We start from the raw sequence: 21,487 nt of genomic DNA, 5'->3' as shown, positions 1-21,487 counted from the left end.
GGCGGGGAGGAGATGGGTGGAAGGTAGGAGAATGGGGGTGTCTCATCCCCAGAGACTCTGATTCAGTAAGTCTAGGGCAGAACCGAGGAGTATTTTTCACCGTGCTCCCCAGGTGATAAAACGCATCCAGTGGGGCTCTCGAAAGGCCCTGATATAGACCACATCGTTCTGCAGAAGTAGCCATCTCCTGTTACATAGACAGTCATTCACTGGCCTGGTGGATGGTCCAGGTAGCTGATCAAAGATGGAGCTGACCTGGGGCTCCAATCTGGCACCGACCTTAACTCCATGTCCACATGACAGTGTCAATCAACCTCACTAATATGACCCCAATCTACCTTTCCAGCTTGATTTTCAACTGCTTATCAACCCAAAGGCTCCACTCCAGTCAGACAAGTCTAATCGTCATCTATTCAACGAGTCTTGAGATTTCTTTGTCTTTGCTCTTAAAATATTGCCCTATTGTCAGCTGGGTCGTCCAGAAAGCAGGCTCCGAGAAAGAGTTAAAGATGTGAGAGGTATGTAGGGGCTTGGTGCGAAACATCTGCAAAAGATAAAAAGGGAAGGAAGCAGGGCTTCCCTGGTGGCGCAGTGGTTAAGGGTCCTCCTGCCAATGCAGGGGACACGGGTTCGAGCCGTGGTCCGAGATCCCACATGCCGTGGAGCAACCAAGCCCGAGCTCCACAACTACTGAGCCTGTGCTCTAGAGCCCGTGCGCCACCACTACTGAGCCCGTGTGCCACAACTGCTGAAGCCCGCGCACCTAGAGCCCGTGCTCCGCAACGAGAAGCCACCGCAATGAGAAGCCCGCGCACCGCAACGAAGAGTAGCCCCCGCTCGCCACAACTAGAGAAAGCCTGTGCGTAGCAACGAAGACCCAACGCAGCCTAAAATAAATTTATTTTTTTTTTTAAAAAAGGGAAGGAAGCAGAATTGAGCAGGAAGAGACTCAGACTAGGGTGCAGATCTGATCGTCTCAGCCAAGTCAACAGGAGCCCTGGAACAAATACTGCCCAATAGAGGAGTCCCATGTTGGGCAGTAACGGCCAGGTCCTAACACTCCTGTCATGCTCAGTCATTGGCTGCCCATGGATAGCATGGCTGAAGCAGATCCTAAGGTGCTGATAGGTGGAGGCACTCAGCGGACGGCACTTCTTGGGGCTGAATGGCAAACCCATGGCTGCCAATTCTTCCTTGTTTTCCAGTTGGCCAGACCCTGTCCTTTCTCTGAGCCCTCCTATGGCAACCGTTGATAGGTCTTGTCATAACCACTACATGTATTTCGAAATATAGGCTGTCTGAGCTGGAAATGTCCTTAGGGATCATCTCATTTTACATAGAGAAATCGAGACCTGGGCGGGGTGGGGGGGTGAGTCATTCAAGATGGCACAGCTAGCTGGTGGCAGAGCCAGGACTGGAACCCTAGTGTCCTAACGCTCAGTTCCAGTTTGCAGTTAACATTAAGAAAAGGCTGATCATTTTGAAAGATGAGTGGAGGGTCAGTCTTCACCTAAAACTTAACTGTAACTGATGTAAATCAATAGACTAAACTTGCTTCCAAGTATGCTGAATCATTAAAATGAAGGGAAAAAATAACCAAACTTCTCTTTGAGAAGATCTCTGAGGCTTAGTTTAATCTCAATTAAATTGATAAGAAATAGTGATAAAACTGTAATCCGTATGAAAATTCTATAGCCCATTTCTATAATCACCACTAATCTCTAAAAAATTCAGTGAACATACTATTTTAAAATCGTACTAATCTTATTAAAGGAATTCATACGGACCATTGCATTACTTTGAAAATACAGACGGTTTACAAAATGATTTTCAATTATGTCAAGCTAGAGAAACAGTTATGGAAAGGGCAGAAACTATTGTTTATACGGGAGAAAGATGTGATATAAAGATTACTTAGCTTTATCTCTGGAGAGGTGACTTTCTTTTCAGTGTTACACGTGATACTGATTTTTAGAATGGAAAACTGCTTCAACACAAGTCTCAATTGGCTTTGCAAACAACATCCTTATTTGGAATTCTTGAAAGATAGTCTTTACTACCAGAAAAGGGAAATTGTCACCTTTTATTGTTTTAGCCCAGGTATCATTCAAGTATGTAAGTTTCCAGCACATTTGGAAACAATTTCCATTCTTTCAGACTGTAAAGTTCAGGAATGAGTGTTTGGGCTGGGGGAGGGGCTGGCAGCTGGTGAGTCAGTCCATCGGGCCACTTGTCAATTTCTGAAAATTGTAGAGAAAAATGTGAATGGGGTTTATGGGCTGTAGCCCTATTGGGCCTGACTTTCCAGTTTCAAACCTTGATTGATCTGCTAATTCCACCCCCTCCCCAACTAGCATCTCACAAGATTATCAACTAGGAGTGTAGATGAAGCCCCACAGATAACACAGGGGCTGGTGTGTGTGTGTGTGTGTGTGTGTGTGTGTGTGTGTTTGTGTAATTAGCAAGAGTAAAACGCCAAAGTGAGCCAAAGAAATGCTTTTCAAGTTACCTTTTTGGAAGTGAGGTGGGAAAGTTAAAAAGGATGGATCTAGAAAGACAGAAACCAAAGTCTAGGATTAAGTAGGAGATGATCTGGGGAGGGATTTACTTGTCTCAGAGGAGCAGGGGTCTTTCAGAGGCAGGAGACCTTTTCTTCCCTCTTTATTAACGTGGGAAAATTGATTACTGCTTTCAACTTTATTCAAGAAAGAGCTTCCAGGCTGAGGGATTTGCAGGGAAATATTATCAGATTACCCAGGCTACACAAAATGCCAGCCCTCTTGGAATCATTTATCTTTTCCCTAAATAGCATATTGAGTTCAGTTCTGATGGGCATGTTATCTTCTAACAGATGAATCTTTCTACAGCGAGCCAAGATAAACACACACTTGTTTAAGTGCTAGAATCAGCCTCCACCCTGAATTTTCCCAACCATTACCTAAAAGAGAACACGGCTCTTGAAGGCAAATAACTTCAGAGAGAAAATGTACTGGTTAAGTTTTTTTTCTCTTAGTAAATCTCGGAAACCTATGTAACACACTGGAAAAACTGCCTGAGACAAGAGAATTACTGTATTACCGCCAAAGTTACCAATTCACTCGTGCAAGAGCTGTGGTCTTTATTTACATAGCAGATGGGAGAACAAAATATCTAAGAACCACCCAGATGGTAACCTTTGATAAATATTATGGTGGAGAGAAAAGAGCCCTGAGCTCAGACCCGGGTTCCAGCGCTGGCTGTGTGACCTTGGGCAGGTCACTGGCCAACTCTAAGCCTCAGTATCCACATGTATTAAGTGAAGATAATCATGTCAATCCTTGGGTTGCTGAGAAGTTTGCATGAGATCATGGATGTGAAAGAATTTAGAATTAAGAACAGCATAATCCAAAAATGTCATTTGATTCTTCACCCTTTGAGCTGTTACACGGGAGCAACTGGGGTGTGCTTGTCAGGGCTAAGTACCGAGCTCACACCGGACCGTGAGCTGTCTATCAGGTCGGAGAGATGAAGGAGAGATGAAGGAGTTTGGAGAAATTTGTCATTTCATCTGGAACAATCTGCAGGGAAGTCCTGCTCCCAAGTCTTGGACCCACGTGGGCATCCACACTGGTGGCCCCAACGGTTCTGTGCCGAAAAGAAAGTTACTATTTTCCCGATGTCACTAACAGTGGAAGAGCTACAGAAAAGTGACTACCTCATTCATCAGGCCCAGCCTGAGACCTTTTCAGCTTCCTTTCAGACTCCAGCCACTCGCAGTGGGTCTTGCCCACTCCATTTCCATTTTGCTTTTTGTAGAGGCAAGAGGGAAGATGGAAATAGTCTGGTTAAGGCTAGAAAGTGTCAGGCTGTTCCTGGAACCTCTATTCAGTTGCAAGAGTGGGACACCCCATCGGGTACCACACCGTCAGTCTTGATGTGGAAGGCCCAGCTGATGGAGGGTAAGGCGGCTGATTCTAAGTAGGAGGGCAGTGGGTGCAGGGGGTGTGAGCCTCTATGCTCCCCACCACTGAACATCTCTTTTAACCATCTTATATGCTTAAAAAGTTAAAAAAGAAAAAAAACTAACGTGGGGGCATAGGTGCCAAGGAAAAGTATAGAATTTCAGGGAGAACAGAAACTTGCTTTGGACTCAGTGCTCTTTTGTGGCAGAAAGAGATAAGGACGGCGATGTCTCTAGACCCTCTGGATTCCCAGTAGAAAACCATAAGCAGGTTTGGAAAAAGGAATTCTCTTCTTTAAACCGGAGTTCAGTAAAAGAACAGATCTTTTCTTCTCTCTGGAGACTGGCTTTCTGAAAAATAGGATAAGCAAGATGAGGAAGAAGCCAGCTGGGGGTCCAAGGAGCCCAGGTTTGAATCCTGACTTACCTCACCACTCCTAGCTGTGTGACCTTGGGCAAGTTACCTAGCCTATCTGAGCCCCACTTTCCTCATCTGGTAAATGGGAATACTAATGATAACCTACCTCCTACATGAGTTAAACACATGTAAAGCCTTTAGAACAGTGTGTGGCACAGATATGTTCAATAAATATTAGCTCTTATTTTGTTAAAGAGGCAGTGCCTTTATAGGGAGTAGAATTATTGTGGGGTCATGCAGCAGCTTAGCGTGGTGGGTAAGACCAAGGACAGAAGAAACTGACTCTGGCACTTACCTTGACTTTGGGCAAGTTACTTAACCTCCCTAAAGCTGCATGTTCCCATCTGTGAATGAGGATAAAAACAGCACCCGCGGTGTAGGGAGCTATTGGTTCTTATTTTGCCTCACTTCCACGGTTCTTGTCATTCTCCTCACCTTCTAATGACCTTTCGTTCATGCCACTTCAGCCAGCCATTTGCCATGGTCACACGCTAGACCTTGTCATGGCCTTACACAGGTGGCATCCTTGCCATCTCAATCTCGAACATCCGCTCTCCAACCATGTCCCAATGTCATTGGCTTACGTAGTCTTATCACCACGTTTTATATAAGCTCATCCTCCAATCCATCAACCTCCACTACCCGGCACCTTCCATCTGCCTCCATTTCCTTCTTTGAGCAGCTTACACGCCATGGTCCCTTGTTACCATCACTCGCTTGCAAATACCCTCAACTCCTCTTCCTCTTTCCCCACCCATCGCACTCACTCGTCAAAATCTCAACGCTGGATGAGCCTCACCATTTGCCTTCTCTGCATTACACTAACCCAACAGCACTGGCAAAAATCACCCAGGCCTGTTTCCACTTAAACTCGCGATCTCAGCCTTCATAGTTGATTGAGAAGAGAGAAATCGTTTACTTAGTACATTTCAGACTCCCCACCAACAAGCCTGCAAATCTACTTGCATCTGTGTCCTTATTCTCCTTCTTTTGTCTGCTTTCAATGGCAGAAGGTCCCCTCCTCTTAGCAAATGTCAGTACTTCCGCACGTCCCTTTCAAAACTTCTCAGTGACTTCAACCATGAATTTATCCTCATCCTCCTCTGTCATCCATCTCTTCATCTTTGTATAGGCTCTAATATTTGCCTTCTTTTAAAAAAAAAGACCCACTCCACTCCACTAGGCTCCGTAGCTGTCACCTTATTTCTGTTCGCCCCCCTCAATGCTAAGCTCTCCGAGAAGCTACTGGCATTTACTGTCTCCACTTTCTCATCTCCCATTCCCTCTTCAACCCACCTGACCTGGCTTCCGTCCACACACTATAACGAAAACTGCTCTTAACTAGGCTATCAAAATCTTTGGTGCCACATCCAATAGAAATTTCTCTGGTCTTCTCTCATTTGATCTCTCGGAAGCCTTTGACACAGTTGACCGTGCTCTCCGGAAACTTCCTCCTCTCTGAGTTTCTGTAACACCACACGCTCCTGGCTCTCCTTCTGGGTCCTCTTGTCCTCAACTTGTAAATATTGGCTCTGTCCTCTGCCCTTCTCTCTTCTCTGCCTGGGTGATCATTCAATGGCTTTCAATGTCATTTTATACTGAACAATCTCAAAAGTTTATCCAGACTCCCCTCTTGAACTCCACACTTACATACACAACTGTTGAAGAGGGATATCCGCTTGCATGTCTTGTAGGCACCCAGACTGAAAGTGGTCAGAGTTTTGTTCTCCTACAATCTTCCTCATTTCCATACATGTACCAGTATCCACCCAGTTGCTCAAGCAGGAAACCGAAGAGCTAAAGCCCCCAAATAGATCTCAAATACATTAACTTCATTTGGCCTCCACTGCTGCCATCTGATCCAGGCTACCATCCTATGCTTCCGGCCTCCTAGCTGGTCTCTTTGTTCCCATCCTTTTCTCCAGTCAATCCTCTCCACAGCAGGCTTCTGTGGCCTTATTAAGTGTAAATTGGGGGCTTTCCTGGTGGCACAGTGGTTAAGAATCCGCCTGCCAATGCAGGGGACATGGGTTCGAGCCCTGGTCCGGGAAGATCCCACATGCCTCGGACCAACTAGCCCGCGAGCCACAACTACTGAGCCTGCACTCTAGAGCCCACGAGCCACAACTACTGAAGCCTGCGCGCCTAGAGCCCGTGCTCCGCAACAAGAGAAGCCACCGCAATGAGAAACCCGCGCACCGCGACGAAGAGTAGCCCCCGCTCGCCGCAACTAGAGAAAGCCCCTGTGCGGCAACGAAGACCCAGTGCAGCCAAAAAAAAAAAAAAAAAAAAAATTTAAAAAAAATACTTAAAATAAATAAATGCAAATTGGCTCACACTTCAAACCCTTCCATGGCTCACTGAGTCACTTAGAAGAGAAAATCTAACCTCCCACCATGACCCAGAAGGCCCTGTGTCACCCGGCCCCAGTCGACCTCTCCAGGCTGCGCTCTGGCCCATTCCTCACTCGCTTCTGGGCCTGGGCAGGGCAGCTCCCTCCATCTCCACCCCAGCTCTTCCTAAAGCTCACTCCATCCCTCACTTCGTTCGGGTCCCTGCTTGCCCGTCACTTCCACACAAGAAGCCTCCCTTGACCACTTTATCCAAAGTTGGCCTCCATCTTTCTCTGTTTCAACACTTATGCTTCCTTCATACTTACCATAACTTGCAAATATTTTGTTTTGTCTTCTTTATTGTTTTTTTGGTGGAGTCTACCTTCCCCACTAGACTATTAACTCTGGAGAGCAGGGACCAAGACGGTTTTGTACACTATTAGATTTATATATGTAAATAAAAGAGCACCGTGTCTGGCAAATAGCAATGTCAATATTATTATTACCTGTAAAAACTGAAGAAATGTACAGTGAATCAGTGTCTATTTCTACAGATTAAAAAAAAATCAAATTCACTAAAACTTTCGGCACCACAGTTTGGGGGAGTCCCCTCCAGAAAGGTCTCTCCAACTAACTACCCTTCCAGCAGATCGCTTTTCTCTCCACAAGGTCTCTGCCTCATGGGTGTGGGACACCTGCATGAGGGGACTAGGCCATATTGGAGGGGAAGGAGGGGACTCGGCCTTCCTTCCTTCCCTTGACAAATATTTATCTGGGGTCTCACAGAGGAAATCTTTCAGAACTACCAAAATCCTTCCTGAATGGTTCATCCAGCTCACTTCAAAATCAGGTTAATATACGGGAATTCCCTCGTGGTCCAGTGGTTAGGACTCAGCGCTTTCACTGCCAGGGCCTGGGTTTAATCCCTGGTTGGGGAACTAAGATCCCCCCCCCAAATCAGGTTAATATAAAATATATGAAGACTCAAACATATAAACAGGCGACCGAGTCCCATGCCAAAGCTACCAACCGGGAAGTGATGGCACAGGATCTGGGCATTTCACGAGCTCCCCTGTGGTTCTCAGCATCAGGCAAGATGGGGAAAGTGGCAGTGTGCTCTCTTAAGAGCATGGGCTTTGAAGGGGTTTCCTGGTCCTTTTATCCACCTAGGGAGTCACCCCCCTTCCCCATCCCCACGCCCTGCTGCATCCTCCGCCCAAAGCCACAGGTGAAGACTAGCCAACGGGGATGGGGGCCATTGGCATAGCCAGGTACCCATTCCCCACCTCCTGTCAACTACTCTCCACATGGAAGGCTCATCCCCTTGGCCCTTTCTCAACGAAATACTGCTCCTTTGCATGCTTTCCAAGCCTTCTGCACCCACTCCTCCTATTCCAGGATAGTGTCCTGGCCGCAGATGGACAGCGAGCCCATATACAGTGAAACAACCGTACCAGTTTGCTAATCTTCACTGGTGTACACTTAAGTTGGAATTGTTTTGATGATTTATGTTTAGTGTAATTGTCGATGTTGATGATTGTAGGACACTGCAAGAGCAGAGAGATGGTACCTCTGCTGCTTGCTGCTGTGCGATCTTAGGGCGAGTAAGGCCTTTCACCTGTTTGAGACTCAGTCCCCTCCTCTATAAAATGGGCATATTCCTTCCTTCATTCACTCGGTCAATCCCTATTTACTGGATACCTCTTGTATAAGGCACCTAGGATGTCCTCATACACGCATACAGGGTCGTTGTGGGGACTGAACAGGATGGGGTGTGTGGGATCCGGCTCACAGCCATCACCCACACGTGGTGTTGCTGAAATCATCAAGTTTTTAGGAATTCTAAGGCTTACAATTTTTAAAGGTATGAACTCTTAACAAGTACTCAGGAGACTTGATAACCCTGATATCGTTCATTGGAAGGCCAGCAGAGCTCATCCCCTCAGGCAGAGACTTCCACGAAGCCTGACAAAGCCATGCTACCTTAAATCTACCTCCTCGCTTGGGAACCGCCAATTCCTCCCTGAGGGTGATTTGCGGCTTGTTCGTTTCTCTGTTTTACAAAATGGTGTCAAACAAAATTAATTTGTACCCTATCGGCAGATAGATTTTTACCATTTCCTTTTTCGATGTTCTTTTATTGTTTCCAGCATCTGTGCACTCGTTCATTTGACACATAGGTACTGACCTCTGCGCCAGGCACTGCCGCAGGTGCTAAGGATGGGGCGGTTCACCCCTCAAAGCTTCGGCCCTCAAGGACCGGACATCCTAGGGAGGCCTATATACCGTGCTCACCCCCACTCCACACCAAACTGTAAAGTGCCTGAGATCTGGGGCCGTGGTGGCGGCTCTTCCCTTGATGCCTCTCAAACACACAGCACGAGAACAGCTGAAGGCACACAGGAGGCCCTCCCAAAAGGCACTTTTTGCTGCTTGTGTTGTGCCCGGCGCACTGGAGCTAATTTCCATTAGAATGTAAATTCTAAGCATTTGCGTACATTATTTCAATTAATCCTCACAGAAACCTGATGAGGTGGGCATTATTTTAATCCTCATTTTATAAATGAAGCCACTGAGGTATGGACAGGTGAAGAAACGTGGCTAAGTTCCTAAAGCTAGTAAGTAATGAAGCTGGATCCGACGCCAGGCCCTGAAAATCCTCATGTCAGCCCCTGAGATTGTCCTCATTTGGCAGCTCTTACTGACATCACTTTCAAATTGAGCGTGGGCCCAGACTCCTAGCCTTTGGTATCAGGTGGCATTTCCTCTGACTGCAGAGTCCCGGGGTGGCCCTATGTTCTAGGCTGAAAACTGAACATCTGGGAAAGAGCAGGCTAGCCCTCATGAATTTGTTCATGTTCCTGCGTCACCTTGGTTATCTCACTGAAATCCAGCTCAAAGAACTCAATAGAGTTGCTTTTATAGCCAAATTAAGAAAATGGGCAAAACATTTTACAAGATACCAAGAGCACGGGCTCTTTGAGACCAAAATGAAACCTATTCCAGGGATGAAAATACTAAATAGAAATGGGGGTCATTTCAATTGCTGGAGATGCTGGTTTTTATGCTACAAGCTTGTTCTCAGGATACGGAGACATGCTATCAAAGGCAGAAGTAGATACTTACTTTCAACTGCAAGGCTGGCGCTGGCAAGTCCACCCTCAGGGGGGAAATAGATTTTCTTAACTAGGAAAGAAGAAAACATGATTGGGAATGAAATCAGGGACCGGGTTAGAAAGTGCCCGGTAGCCCCCCGCCCACCCCCCCCCCGGGAACCCCAAATCGCCTGGTCGTCAATTTATAGACACCTGACATTTTATCAGTTGCTACAGAAGCAGAGAAGCTTCTGTTTTGAAGGCCGTTTGGGTTTTGTTCCCATCTTACAGGCAGTGTTTCTGATCAAGGGTCACTGACTTCCTCAACAGATCCTGGACCATCGGTCACCAATTAATCCGACAGATACCTGCATTAGTAGGAGAGTCTGAAGAGTCGGTAGCAGTCGAGACTTTAGCGATCAACATTTGTTTGAGAATGTGTGTAGAACTTTCGGGAACTGGATAATGCCTGCATGGTGGCTTTGCCATGATGAGCCTGGCATATAGTAGATGCTCACTAAATCTTTGCTGAATTGGATTTGAACTGCACGGGCTTGTTATGTTTGGGAGGTGACGATTTGAGCCATCTGTGTTCTAACCATCTGTTGAGACAGGGCTCTGCTGTGTGTGTACACAAGCGTATATACACAGTTGGCCTCATCTGTCCCTCTGAATCCAGCAGGAGCAGATTTTTGAAAAAGAGCACTAGGGTGGGAATTCTCATAGATTTCCCAAGCATGACATTCTTATGACTTACGCTTGAGGTACATTCCTAATCAAACTCTGGGAACGATGGAGTGGTATTTTAATGGGAAATTGGTTTTCGACATTAGGATGGAGCACAGCATCTGACCTGGGTAGGGCTAGGCTGAACAGGCCCTTTGTATAATACAGATACTTAGTTCGGAAGCAAAAGCAGCTTCTAGCAATTTCTTTCAGGCGTGGAACACTAGAACCAGATACGTATGGACCAGGGAGCTCTAAAAGAAAATTCATCCAGGGTACAGAAAGCCAGAGGATTAAATATCTGTCGGGTGAGTGAGTAAATGAAATGGAGAATGAGCCTTAAGGACGCTTTCGTTTGTGGAGGGGTGTGGGTCAGGCACCGTGACGCTCTCCAGGCGGCAAGGGGGCTGCCTCCGGTCACTCTGAATTTTAATGTGTGGAGCAGGTGGATGGTATAGATGGCCCTTGTTCTTGCCTAGGAGCCTGGCATTACTGCCAGTTGCCAACCTGTTCGGAGGACAGACGTCTGAGCCTGTAGGTATATCCCTGAGTTCTGTCTTACAAATGGATTATTTGGCAGTTCACAGTGAGGTGAATGCAGGACCCTAAGATTTTAGGCAGCAGCCCATTTTTCTAGGGTAAGTCCAAGGCAGCAGACCAGGGTGAATACTCTGAGCCAGGTGCACCTGGCTGGCTATCTATGCAACCCTTTAGTCGCCAAACGGTGACTATCGACGCAGCCTAGTGAAGACAGATGGAACTTAAGCAAAACATTCTGTCCCCATAAGCTGGAGTGGCAGCAATTGGTCTTCCCATCCCATCTCACGCCAACGCACTCTCAACCGCAACCAATCGGAGGCAATCCTCCACGTCCGTGGAGGCATTTCCTTACAGTGGGCTGAGCCGGAAGGCAGGTTGAAGAGCCATCCCATGCTTCTGGCCGTCTGGGCAGAGTGGCCATCCTCCCACGAGGCAGATTCCTGCGGATGGGTTAGGCATCTCTCTGGCTGCAGGAGACTTAGGAGGGGCTCATACTTCCCATCAGGCTGGGGCTCTGGAACCCAGTGCCCAGCGGAAAAGGCGTAAGGGTAGCCAGGCTCTGGGAAGCTGGAGCTGGCGAGGGAGGAGAAATGCCTCAGCTCGCCAGGCTGAATGTAAGGGCTCCCGGTCAGGGACACTGGATACTGATCCATAGCCACGGGACCGGATCCACTGAAGCTGTAGCTGGCGGCACCATTTGCAAAAGATACTTCCGGCTGTGGCTTTGTCCACTGAGAAGAGAAACGCCACTGATTTGGAGGCATGTCACTATCTGGGAAGGAAAGATTTAGAAGACAGGTTTATGTATTGTTTTCAAAATGGAATTAGCTTAATTTATTTCTGGTTAATACATACTATTTTTTAATGTGAGAAAAAATGTAGAAAACGTAAAAAAAAAAAAAAAAAAAAAAAAATCACTCTAAGCATAGTATCCAGAGACTGCCATTGTCTACCTTTAGGTGTACTTCTAAGATTTGTTTCTATTCAGGTATGCATTGTTATCACATCACATATTGTTTTTAAGGTTGCTTTTGCATTATTAAAATATCGCAAACATCCTCCCATAGCAAAGAATAGAGCCAACACCAGCTTTTAAAATGGCTGCAGGTATCCCATCATAAGGCAGTAACATGACTAACAGACGTGGTACTTGGGCAGCTCACTTACTCCATCTTTTCGATTATATTAACAACAACACTGGGATGAGCATCCTCATATATACATCTTTGTACCCTTGTCCAACTAGCCCCTCGAGGAAACTTTTCTAGAAGTAGAATTGCTGGTTAAAGGTGATTGGTGTTTGTTTGTTGCCGTTGTTTGGCTTTATTTTATAGCTGGTGTTTGGAATACACAGAACAGGAGGACTCCACAGAACTTTACACAGGGTTTAACGCTTGCTTGCGTCACACAACTCTAGGGGTTGAAACCCCATTTTCAAGAGGGGTCTGGGGCATGGGGGTGTTAAGAGACTGGACCAAGTCAGCCAAGCAGATTAGCCAAGCAGGGATCTGAGCTGGAGGGGTCAGTGATGGGTAGGGAAGTGGTTGCTTGAACCTCTTCCTGCGAAAGCAAAATGCTCAAGGTCAAGCAGCGACTCAGTTTCTTCTTGCAAAGTTCTTGTGGACAAGCTAGTGGGGATGGAGTCTCCTCTGGTCTCAGAGACACTGTTCAAATTGTGCCTCTAACAGCTGCTGAATCAGAGCTCTCGAAGAGTCTCGGGCAGCCCATGACATGGACGGATGTTTTCCCCATTCTCAACACCCACTCCGGCAGGAGGGGAGGAGGGGGAGAGCGAACTCTGGCAGATGGTGCTTAAAGCCTGGAGGTTCTCGTCTATCCAAGATAATGAGGGGGGCGCGTGGGCGTGGCTGTCTGGCCCCCTTCCCGTCCTCCTGCGCCTCTCCCAGTGATACTGGAGTGTCCCATCCACCACCGCAGCAAAACAAGCCCTAACCTACATGACACAGATGCTCTGCCCAACTTTTCCCATCGTTCACGAGAGATGGGCGATGGGTAGCTACTTTTAATGAAGCCAAGGACAAGGAAACATATGAAGATTTGTTCCTGGGGATGGATGTTACTTTTGAAAACTGATATCTGCGGGCTAGTGGCAATTCAGGGCGCTGTGTAGCACAAACAGAGTGATTAAGCTGACTTAGGCTAATCACTGTTTGTGCTTCATATCGAATGAGGGTACAGCATGTCCTAAGCACAGATGAGAAACAATGTGTAGCCTCTGACGATAACTGGGCAGTTTCCATCTGAACTGGCTTTACAGATCTCATACATAGGACCTAGGTTTTGAATGCTTGAAAAGTGGAAGGCAAGGCCCCAGCATGTTTTGAATATTTTAAAAAACTGCTTCCCTTCCAGAATTCTCTGAGTGAAACGTTAAGGGGAGTGGGTGGCGTGCCTCTGGCCAAGGGCACCAGAGCACAGTTTGGCTGGGAGTATGTGCCCCAATCCTGAATTCACAGCAGCCCAATGGTGGGCCTTGGGTGGCCTGGGGAAAGCACCTGGCCAGAGCAGGCTTGGGTGCGGTGTCCCGTGGAGCAGAGACCCTAGATTTTGGCGGGCCTCTTTCCCAAGCTGCTTGGGCAAACAGCTTCCAGCAACCACGGCCATCTATCCTGGGCACCGCTGGAGTGGCTCCCGGTTGCCACGGCTAGAAGTGGCCCTGGTGACGCTTCCTCACCCAAGATCCCCCTCTTAGTTACTTGGGAGACCAGAGGGAGCCCCAGGGAAGACTCTGCTGCCTTCTCAAACCCCAACCTACACTAATGAATGGAGAGCAGGCAAGGAACTCTTTGGGGACACTTAGGGAAGGCTGGATTTTTCTCATTCTTTTTTTTTCCCTTCAAGGTGATACTAGGCAGTGGTTGTGAAATGTTAACCACCTCCTATCCTGTGATGTCTTGAAGTGGATGTGGCTTTAGTCTTTTTGTAAAATTAAAGTGTAACTGGCTTACAATATTATTTTAGTTTCAGGTGTATTTTTAGAGATTATACTCCATACAAAGTTACTATAAAATATCGACTATAGTCCCTGAGCTGTATATTGCATCCTTGTAACTTATTTATTTTGTACCTAGTAGCGTGTACCTCTTAATCCCTTTCTCCTCTTTTGCCCCTCCCCCTCCCTCCCAGGGAGGCTGGATTTTTCTTTCAGTAGGAATACAAAAGGCTTCCATCCCCTCTACTCCAACTCTAGCATTCCTGAGGCCTCTGGTCCTAAGAGCAGGTCCTGTTCTGAGGGTGCAAGTCTCCATTTCCCACCCTGCCCTTTTAGGGTGAAAATAGCGAGCTATTCTCTGGCGTCCTAAGCAAACCCAGAGGCACCACCCATGCCACCCATAGACACTGCTGAGAACCCCCGAAGCTTCTAGAAAGCACCTCCAGGCATCAGAGTTTGCTTCCACCCCAGAGGACCCTCCCTCCACTCTATCCTTGCATGGTGGTCCCGTCTCCCTGTTCCAGACTGGTTTCTGGACACACCAACTTCAATGTCACCCCCTCAGAGAGGCTCTCCCTGCACTGCCAATGTCCAGGGTGTTAGCCTGCTACTCTGTGACTATGCCCTGCTTACCGCTCCGTGGCATAAGCCTAACCTGTGATTCCACCTCCTATATGTGTGACACTGAGCATGTCCCCTCCCGTCTCGGAGCCTCCTGGGGCCGTTGGGAGATGGAAGGGGACAATCCATGTAAGGCGTTTGGCACGGTGCCCGGGACCTAGTAGGCACTCAAGCAGTGAGAGCTGTTGCTGTGTTTACTATTAGTATTATTTGGGTTTAGAAACGCAGTGTAGGCTCACATTCACAGGTTTCTCTCCTGGTCTGCAACACTCCACAGAATCAACCAGGAAAAAGCAAAATGGTAATGCACGAGGCCCGAGGAGCCTCCTTGCCCTCAGTCACCACAGAAGGGAGAGCAGGAAAGGACAGAGCCAAGGCGCCTGGGAAGCAGTGGCAGCCGCAGCGCTTCAGGGCTGACGAGGATGGAGTAGGTATCGGCTATGAGAGAGATTTCAGAAGCCTTGGCTTGGTGCGTACATTCCCAGAAATAATCCATCAGAGGTGGGCAGAAACAACTGTAAATCTAGAAGAGCTTTTGTTTATTGAGCACTTACTATGGGCCAGGCTCTTTGTCTAGCATTCTGGATGCATCTCCCGTGAGCTTCACGGGAACCCAGATGAGAAAATAGTGGTTAAACTAACTCGCCTAAGGCCACACATAGCTAGCAGGTATAGAGCTGGCTGATTCTCAGACTCATACTTCATTCACTGGTTCTGTCTCCCATAATTGCAAGAATGCAGCGAGCCTGCGCTTTCACACACTCCCGTGGCTGGATGGTGGGGGAGGGGGGAGGAAGATGGGCATAACACTTCTGGGAGCAATTTGTCAGTAGCTATCGAAACCCTAAAATTTGAGTGGACTCTGATGCAGTCATTCTACTTAACAGCAATTTATTTTAAGAATATAAGCAATGATGCCTGCAAAAATTGAGCTACAAGGATATTCAATGTGATATTTACATATAGTGAAAGACTGGCAACAATCTGTCTGAAAATTTTAATAGATTTGGTACATCTATAAAAAGGATACTCAGGAGCCATAAAATGATGTTGTAGTAGAACATGTAATGGCAATAAAGATACATACGGCTTATTGTCGGTTAAAAAACCAAGTTACAAGCCATGCTGTGCCAAATGATGTTAGGTTGTAAAACTTAGCATGTGTTTTCTAAAGTTTCAAAACTTGACGCATTATTTTTGTGATTAGAAAAATTTAGTTAAGTAAAAACTTATGAACCCACTTGACTCAGTGAACCTGTCACAGCTGTGAAATAATTGCCTGATTACCTTCCACCCATCTTTTCTTCCTTCTTTCTCCCCTGTCTCCACCTTTAATATAAATGCTGCTTTCTGATCAAGTTGAAGCCGAGATCCCTCTGAACACACACACATATCTCGCCCCACGAAGGTCCCAACTCTGACCTGCCCGATGAGCACACACTGACTCTCCCCTCTCTGCCATCTTGGCTGGTGGCACTTGTCTCTGATTCATTCATCCCAGAAACAGAGGCTATTCTTTGTATTAGCCGATGGTTGAAATAACACCAGAGGCAGAGAGACAGCTTGTGGAGGACAGTCCTGTTCCAGGGCACCCAGTTCGGGGTGGGGGGGGTCCTATTCAGTCCCACCCCCTCCTTCACAGCCTCCTGCCTGGGTTACCGAGTCTTTTGCTGATTATCCAGGTTCCCTTTCCCAACTGAAAATAGGAGATTAAACATAGAAAGTGTACTAGTATTTTGAAAGTGGCTAAGAGCTCAGTATCTAGAATCAAATGATCTGGTTGTGAACAGCTGCCCCTTACTAGCTGTGGAATCTTGGATAAGTCATTTGCCTCTCTGAGCCTCAGTTGCCTTACCAGGAAAATGGGCATGGTGAGAATTAACCAATAGGTTGGTCTGAAGATTCAGTAAGATAATTCACGTGACAGCCCCTAGCAAAGGGTCTGGCACACAGGAAGTGCTCAATAAATATTAGTCATTATAAACATTATTAGTGAGAGTCCTACTAGGCATTAACTCTCTGTCTGGGGTGTCGTCAGGGTCTACAAAAGGCAACACAGTGGAATAGTCAAGAGACTGATTCTGGAGTCTGACTGACCTGGGCTTCAATCTCTATCACTCACTGGGCTGTGTGACCCATCCCATCACTTACCCTCTCTGGGCTGCAGTTTCCTCCTCTGTAAAGTGAGGATATTAATACCCATTGTAAAGCGGTTTTGTGAAGTACAGCACGCGTGTAGGAAAACGCACAAGTATAAGCGTGCAGCTGGGGGGAGAATTTTTTCACAAACTGGGTGATGAGCACCCAGATCAAGGAACAGAATATGACGGTCACTCCAGAAGCCTTCCTCAGCCCCCTTTCCCATCACCAAACCCCTCCAAATGTAACCCCTCTCCTGTCTCCTAACACCATAGATTCTGTTTGCCCAGCTTTGACCCTTATCAATTGTAGTGGATTTTAGGGACTGAAGTGAATGCAGTTAAGGCACAGCACCTGGCACCCAGCGTGGCTCCCCGTGAGTTAGTGCAGAGTCCTCTCCCTCGTTGGAAAGGAAGACACGAAGTCATCAGGGTTCACAGGGGCCATAAACAACTAGCATGACTAGACCTCATATAGATATTCACACTAAACCAGAAGCCCAAGACATGGAAGCAACCTAAACGTGCATAGACAGAGGAATGGCTAAAGGAGATACACACACACACACACACAAATGGAATCTTACTCAGCCATAAAAAAGAACGAAATGCCTTTTGCAGCAACATGGATGGACCTACAGATTATCCTACTAAGTGAAGTCAGACAGAGAAAGACAAATATCATATGATATCACTTATATGTAGAATCTAAAAAATGATACAAATGAACTTATTTACAAAACAGAAAGAGACGCACAGACACAGAAAACAAACTTATGGTTACCAAAGGGGAAAGGGGAGGGAGGGACAAATTAGGAGTTTGGGGTTTACAGATACACACTTCCACATATAAAACAGATAAACAACAAAGTCCCACTGTGTCGTACAGGGAACTCTATGAACTATATTCAATATCTTGTAAGAATCTATAAGGGAAAAGAATCTGAAAAAGAATAGATCCATACATATGTATAACTGAATCACTTTGCTGTACACCTCAAACTAATACAACATTGTAAATCAACTATACTTCAATTAAAAAAAAATTTTTTTTAGTAAAAAAGAAAGAAAGGAAGGAAGGAAGGAAGGAAGAAACCCAGCGTTTCTTCCCCACCCCGACTGGATTCTGGAGGGGGCAAGAGAAGGAGACTGACTATAAAAGACCTCTGAGGGCTCAGGTTGGACGTATACGTTCTTCTCAGCAGCCCTTGAGCATGTTGCCAGGCCTAGGGCTGGGCTCGAGGCTGGGACAGGAAGAATACTGGGTGGTAGTGTACCAGAACCGTGACCCCAGAAATAGTAACTTCTGAAGCTTCTTGAGTTACCTACTCAGAAATCCCCAACGTCCTTCTAGAAAGGGAGAGAATTCAAAGATACTTTCAGCTTGTGTTTTCTTTTCTACAAGTAGGGCCAGTACAAATTATACCTAAGTAAATAAAAAAATAGCTTTGATTTGAGAAAAGCAGCCAGGAAACTCAACGGCATTTCCTAGCCACACAGGCCTCAGTGTTTGGGCTTTGCGTATTTGGCCTGACAGAGCACCCTGAGAATGTGGGTGAGCCCGCCATGGGAGCCCATGAATGGAAGCCTGTTCTCCGTGTGGCTTAGCTGGGGCCTCCCTAGGGCCAGGCAGCCTGGGGCTGGCCTGCAGAGGCTGAGAGGATGCTAAGGGTCAGTAATGAAGGACCACTTTATGGATTTCCCACTATTTTCGAAGCTACGTGCATCTCATGTAACACTTCCAGTGAGAAGAACTGGGGACCCGCCTTCTTTCCGGGGACCCTCCCCAGAGGCAGCAGAGCTTATGAGAAACTTGACTCCTGACTCCGATAAGAGAGGGCCTTGAGGAATACGGGCTTTCTCCTTCATTTGTTCAAGCAGCCGGACGAACGAACATCGGCCTAGCCCCTACCACGCGCTGCGAGGGAGACACATCCTCAGTCCCGGGATCTGTGAGACTCTCACGCGGAAGATGCAACCACCCAGAAGGTAGGTGGAGAAGAAAGCCGCCTCTCTGTTTGGCCTGGGAAGGCTGGCTTGGGCAAGATACAAGGCCATGTCCAAGTTCTCTTGGAGGGCAGGGGCTTCACAGAATACAGAGTGAAGTCAGAAGGCAGAAGAAACAGGGCAGCAGCCGCCCAGCAGAAGCACCTGGGCAACTTGGGGGCTGGCGGGAGGGGCCTGCTGCTTTGATCCTGATGTTTTGAAGGTGGGCCCTCGCACCCACTGCAGCCAGTCAAAAACACGCGTCAAGCCTTCACACCACCACCGCAGAAGTAACTACCACCTACATGGCATTTACTACGTGCCCCTTGACATGCGTTATCTCATTGATTCCTCCTCTAGTTCAATAATACTCAGTTTTACAGATGAGGGAACGGAGGCCCAGAAAGATGAAGTGCTGTGCCCTGAGGTCACACGGCTAATCAACGGTGAAGCAGGCCCCGCCTCAGGCTGCCTGGTTCTAAAGCCATACACCATATGAATCTCTCTCTGCAGTGACTCCATCACTGACAGAATCAACACCTTGTGATCCAAGTCACAATTTCAGGGGGCTTCCCTGGTGGCGCAGTGGTTAAGAATTGGCCTGCCGATGCAGGGGACACGGGTTCGAGCCCTGGTCCGGGAAGATCCCACATGCCGCAGAGCAGCCAAGCCTGCGTGCCACAGCTATTGAGCCCATGTGCCACAACTACTGAAGCCCACGCACCTACAGCCCGTGCTCCACAACAAGAGAAGCCACCGCCATGAGAAGCCCGCGCACCGCAACGAAGACCTGATGCAGCCATAAGTAAATAAATAAATTTATTATTTTTTTTTTAAAAAAGAGCTCTAAAAATCACAATTTCATTCATCCACGAAATATTTATTGAGCACCTTCCATGTGTCAGACATTAGGCTGGGTACTTGGAAAACATCAGTTAACAGATTGAGTCCCTGCTGCCACAGAATTCAGAGTCTAGGGGGTAGGAAGAGCTAAGAAACACATAAATATATAATATGCCACATGGTGACAAATGCTAAGAGAAATAAAACAGGGTAAGACAGAGAGTGACAGGGTGGGGACTTCTATTTTTTAAATAGATTGTTCAGGGAAGGCCAGTCTGAAAAGATGACATTGCAATGGAGACTTGAATGAAGAAAGGGGAAGTCATGCAGTTATCTGGGGAAAGAGCATTTCAGGAAGAGGGGAGAGGAAGTGCAAAGGGCCTGAGGCAGGGCTGCACTTGTCACGTTCTGCAAAGAGAAAGGAGGCTACACTGGAGTGAGGGAGGTGGGAAGTGGTAAGATATGACAGCAGAAAGATGACAGGGGCCCGGGCCAGGGAGGTCCCCATTAAAGACCTTGGATTTGATTCCAAGTGAGATGAGAAGCTACTGGAGGATTTCAAACAGAAAAGTCATACGGTACGACTTTCAGTTTAACGGTATAGACTGAAGCGGGGCAAGGGCAGCAGCAGGGAGACCGCTGAGGAGGCTGTTGCAAAATTCCGGGGCGGGGCGTGGAGACGGTTTCGCAGACCAAGGGGACAGCAGTGGAGGTGAGGACACGTGGTCGGAGCTCGGATATATTTTGAAGGTAGAACTTACAGAATTGTTCGAAGGATTGGATGTGGGATATGAGATAGAGAGCAGTTAAATATGACTCCAATTAGTTGGAAGGATGCAGCTGCCACTTTTGGACGGAGCAGGGTGACGGGGAGACTATGAGTTCAGCTTGGGATCTGTTTGGTTTGAGATTCCTATTAGCACGTGAAGTGAAGGTATCAAGTAGAGAGGGCTGTGTAGATAGATCTGAAATCCAGTCTGGGCTAGAGATACGCATTTGGGATTGATCAGCACATAGACGGTATTTATATAGATGGTATTTAACACCAAGAGACTGGAAGAGATCCCCTAGGGAGTGAGTGTAGAGAGAGAAATTGTCTGAGATCAGAGTTCTGGGGCCCTCAAATGTTTAGGAGTTGAAGCGCTGAAGAGGAGGGGACGTCCAGCAAAGGAGACTGAGATGGAGGGTAACCAGGAAGCCAGGAGGAAAAGCATGAGGGTGTGACATTATGGAATCCAAGTGAAGGAGGTATGTGCAGCAGGAGAGAGCAATCGACTGCAGCAAACGCTGCTGATGGCTCAGCTAAGATGAGGACAGAGAAGGAACATTTGGCTTTGGAAAGTGGAGGTCCCTGGCTAGCCTGGATAAGAGTGGTTTCAAGGAGAGATGAGGATGAAAAACAGAGTGGAGTAGATTCACGAGAGCAGGAGAGGAGAGGAAGAGGACGGACAGTCCATGGACACCAGTTATGAGTCTTGCTGCAAAACGAAGCAAAGAAATGTGACAATAAGCCAAGAGTTGGTTTTATCTCAGGTTGGGTTTACAAGGCGAGCAGGATAGAAAAAGTGAGGGACTATGAACTGCTGGTGCTGACAGAGAAGGGGTTGCAATATATCCAAGCCAAAGCGTTCAGAACTAACCCAGAGTCAAATACCCAAAGTGGGCAGACTTGTCTAGGCATGAAGAGCCTGGGGTTTTTTGTTTTGTTGTTTGTTTGTTTGTTTTTTAATTTTTTTGCGGTACGCGGGGCTCTCACTGTCGTGGCCCCTCCCGCTGCGGAGCACGGGCTCCGGACGCGCAGGCCCAGCGGCCACGGCTCACGGGCCCAGCCGCCCCGCGGCACGCGGGATCCTCCCGGACCGGGGCGCGAACCCGCGTCCCCTGCACCGGCAGG

At 47.4% G+C, this 21,487-nt stretch overlaps 1 protein-coding gene across 1 annotated transcript in view; it reads right to left on the bottom strand.

Annotated features, from left to right (window-relative positions):
- Positions 1 to 3,141: 3,141 nt before the first annotated feature.
- VGLL1 (vestigial like family member 1) overlaps positions 3,142 to 21,487 on the bottom strand; it is a 19,815-nt gene continuing 1,469 nt past the window's right edge. Inside the window, exons 2-4 of the mRNA XM_007100263.4 lie at positions 11,405 to 11,824; positions 9,818 to 9,877; positions 3,142 to 4,291 (exon numbers count right to left, since the gene is read on the bottom strand). Coding sequence (XP_007100325.2) covers positions 4,248 to 4,291; positions 9,818 to 9,877; positions 11,405 to 11,824 — 524 coding nt within the window. The 3' untranslated portion in view covers positions 3,142 to 4,247. The remainder of the gene's footprint in view (positions 4,292 to 9,817; positions 9,878 to 11,404; positions 11,825 to 21,487) is intronic.

Source organism: Physeter macrocephalus, chromosome 21 (genome assembly GCF_002837175.3).
Source record: "Physeter macrocephalus isolate SW-GA chromosome 21, ASM283717v5, whole genome shotgun sequence".
Classification (NCBI taxonomy): domain Eukaryota; kingdom Metazoa; phylum Chordata; class Mammalia; order Artiodactyla; family Physeteridae; genus Physeter; species Physeter macrocephalus.
Note: the sequence above shows the minus strand (reverse complement) of the source record. Positions and strands in the feature narration are given on the sequence as shown.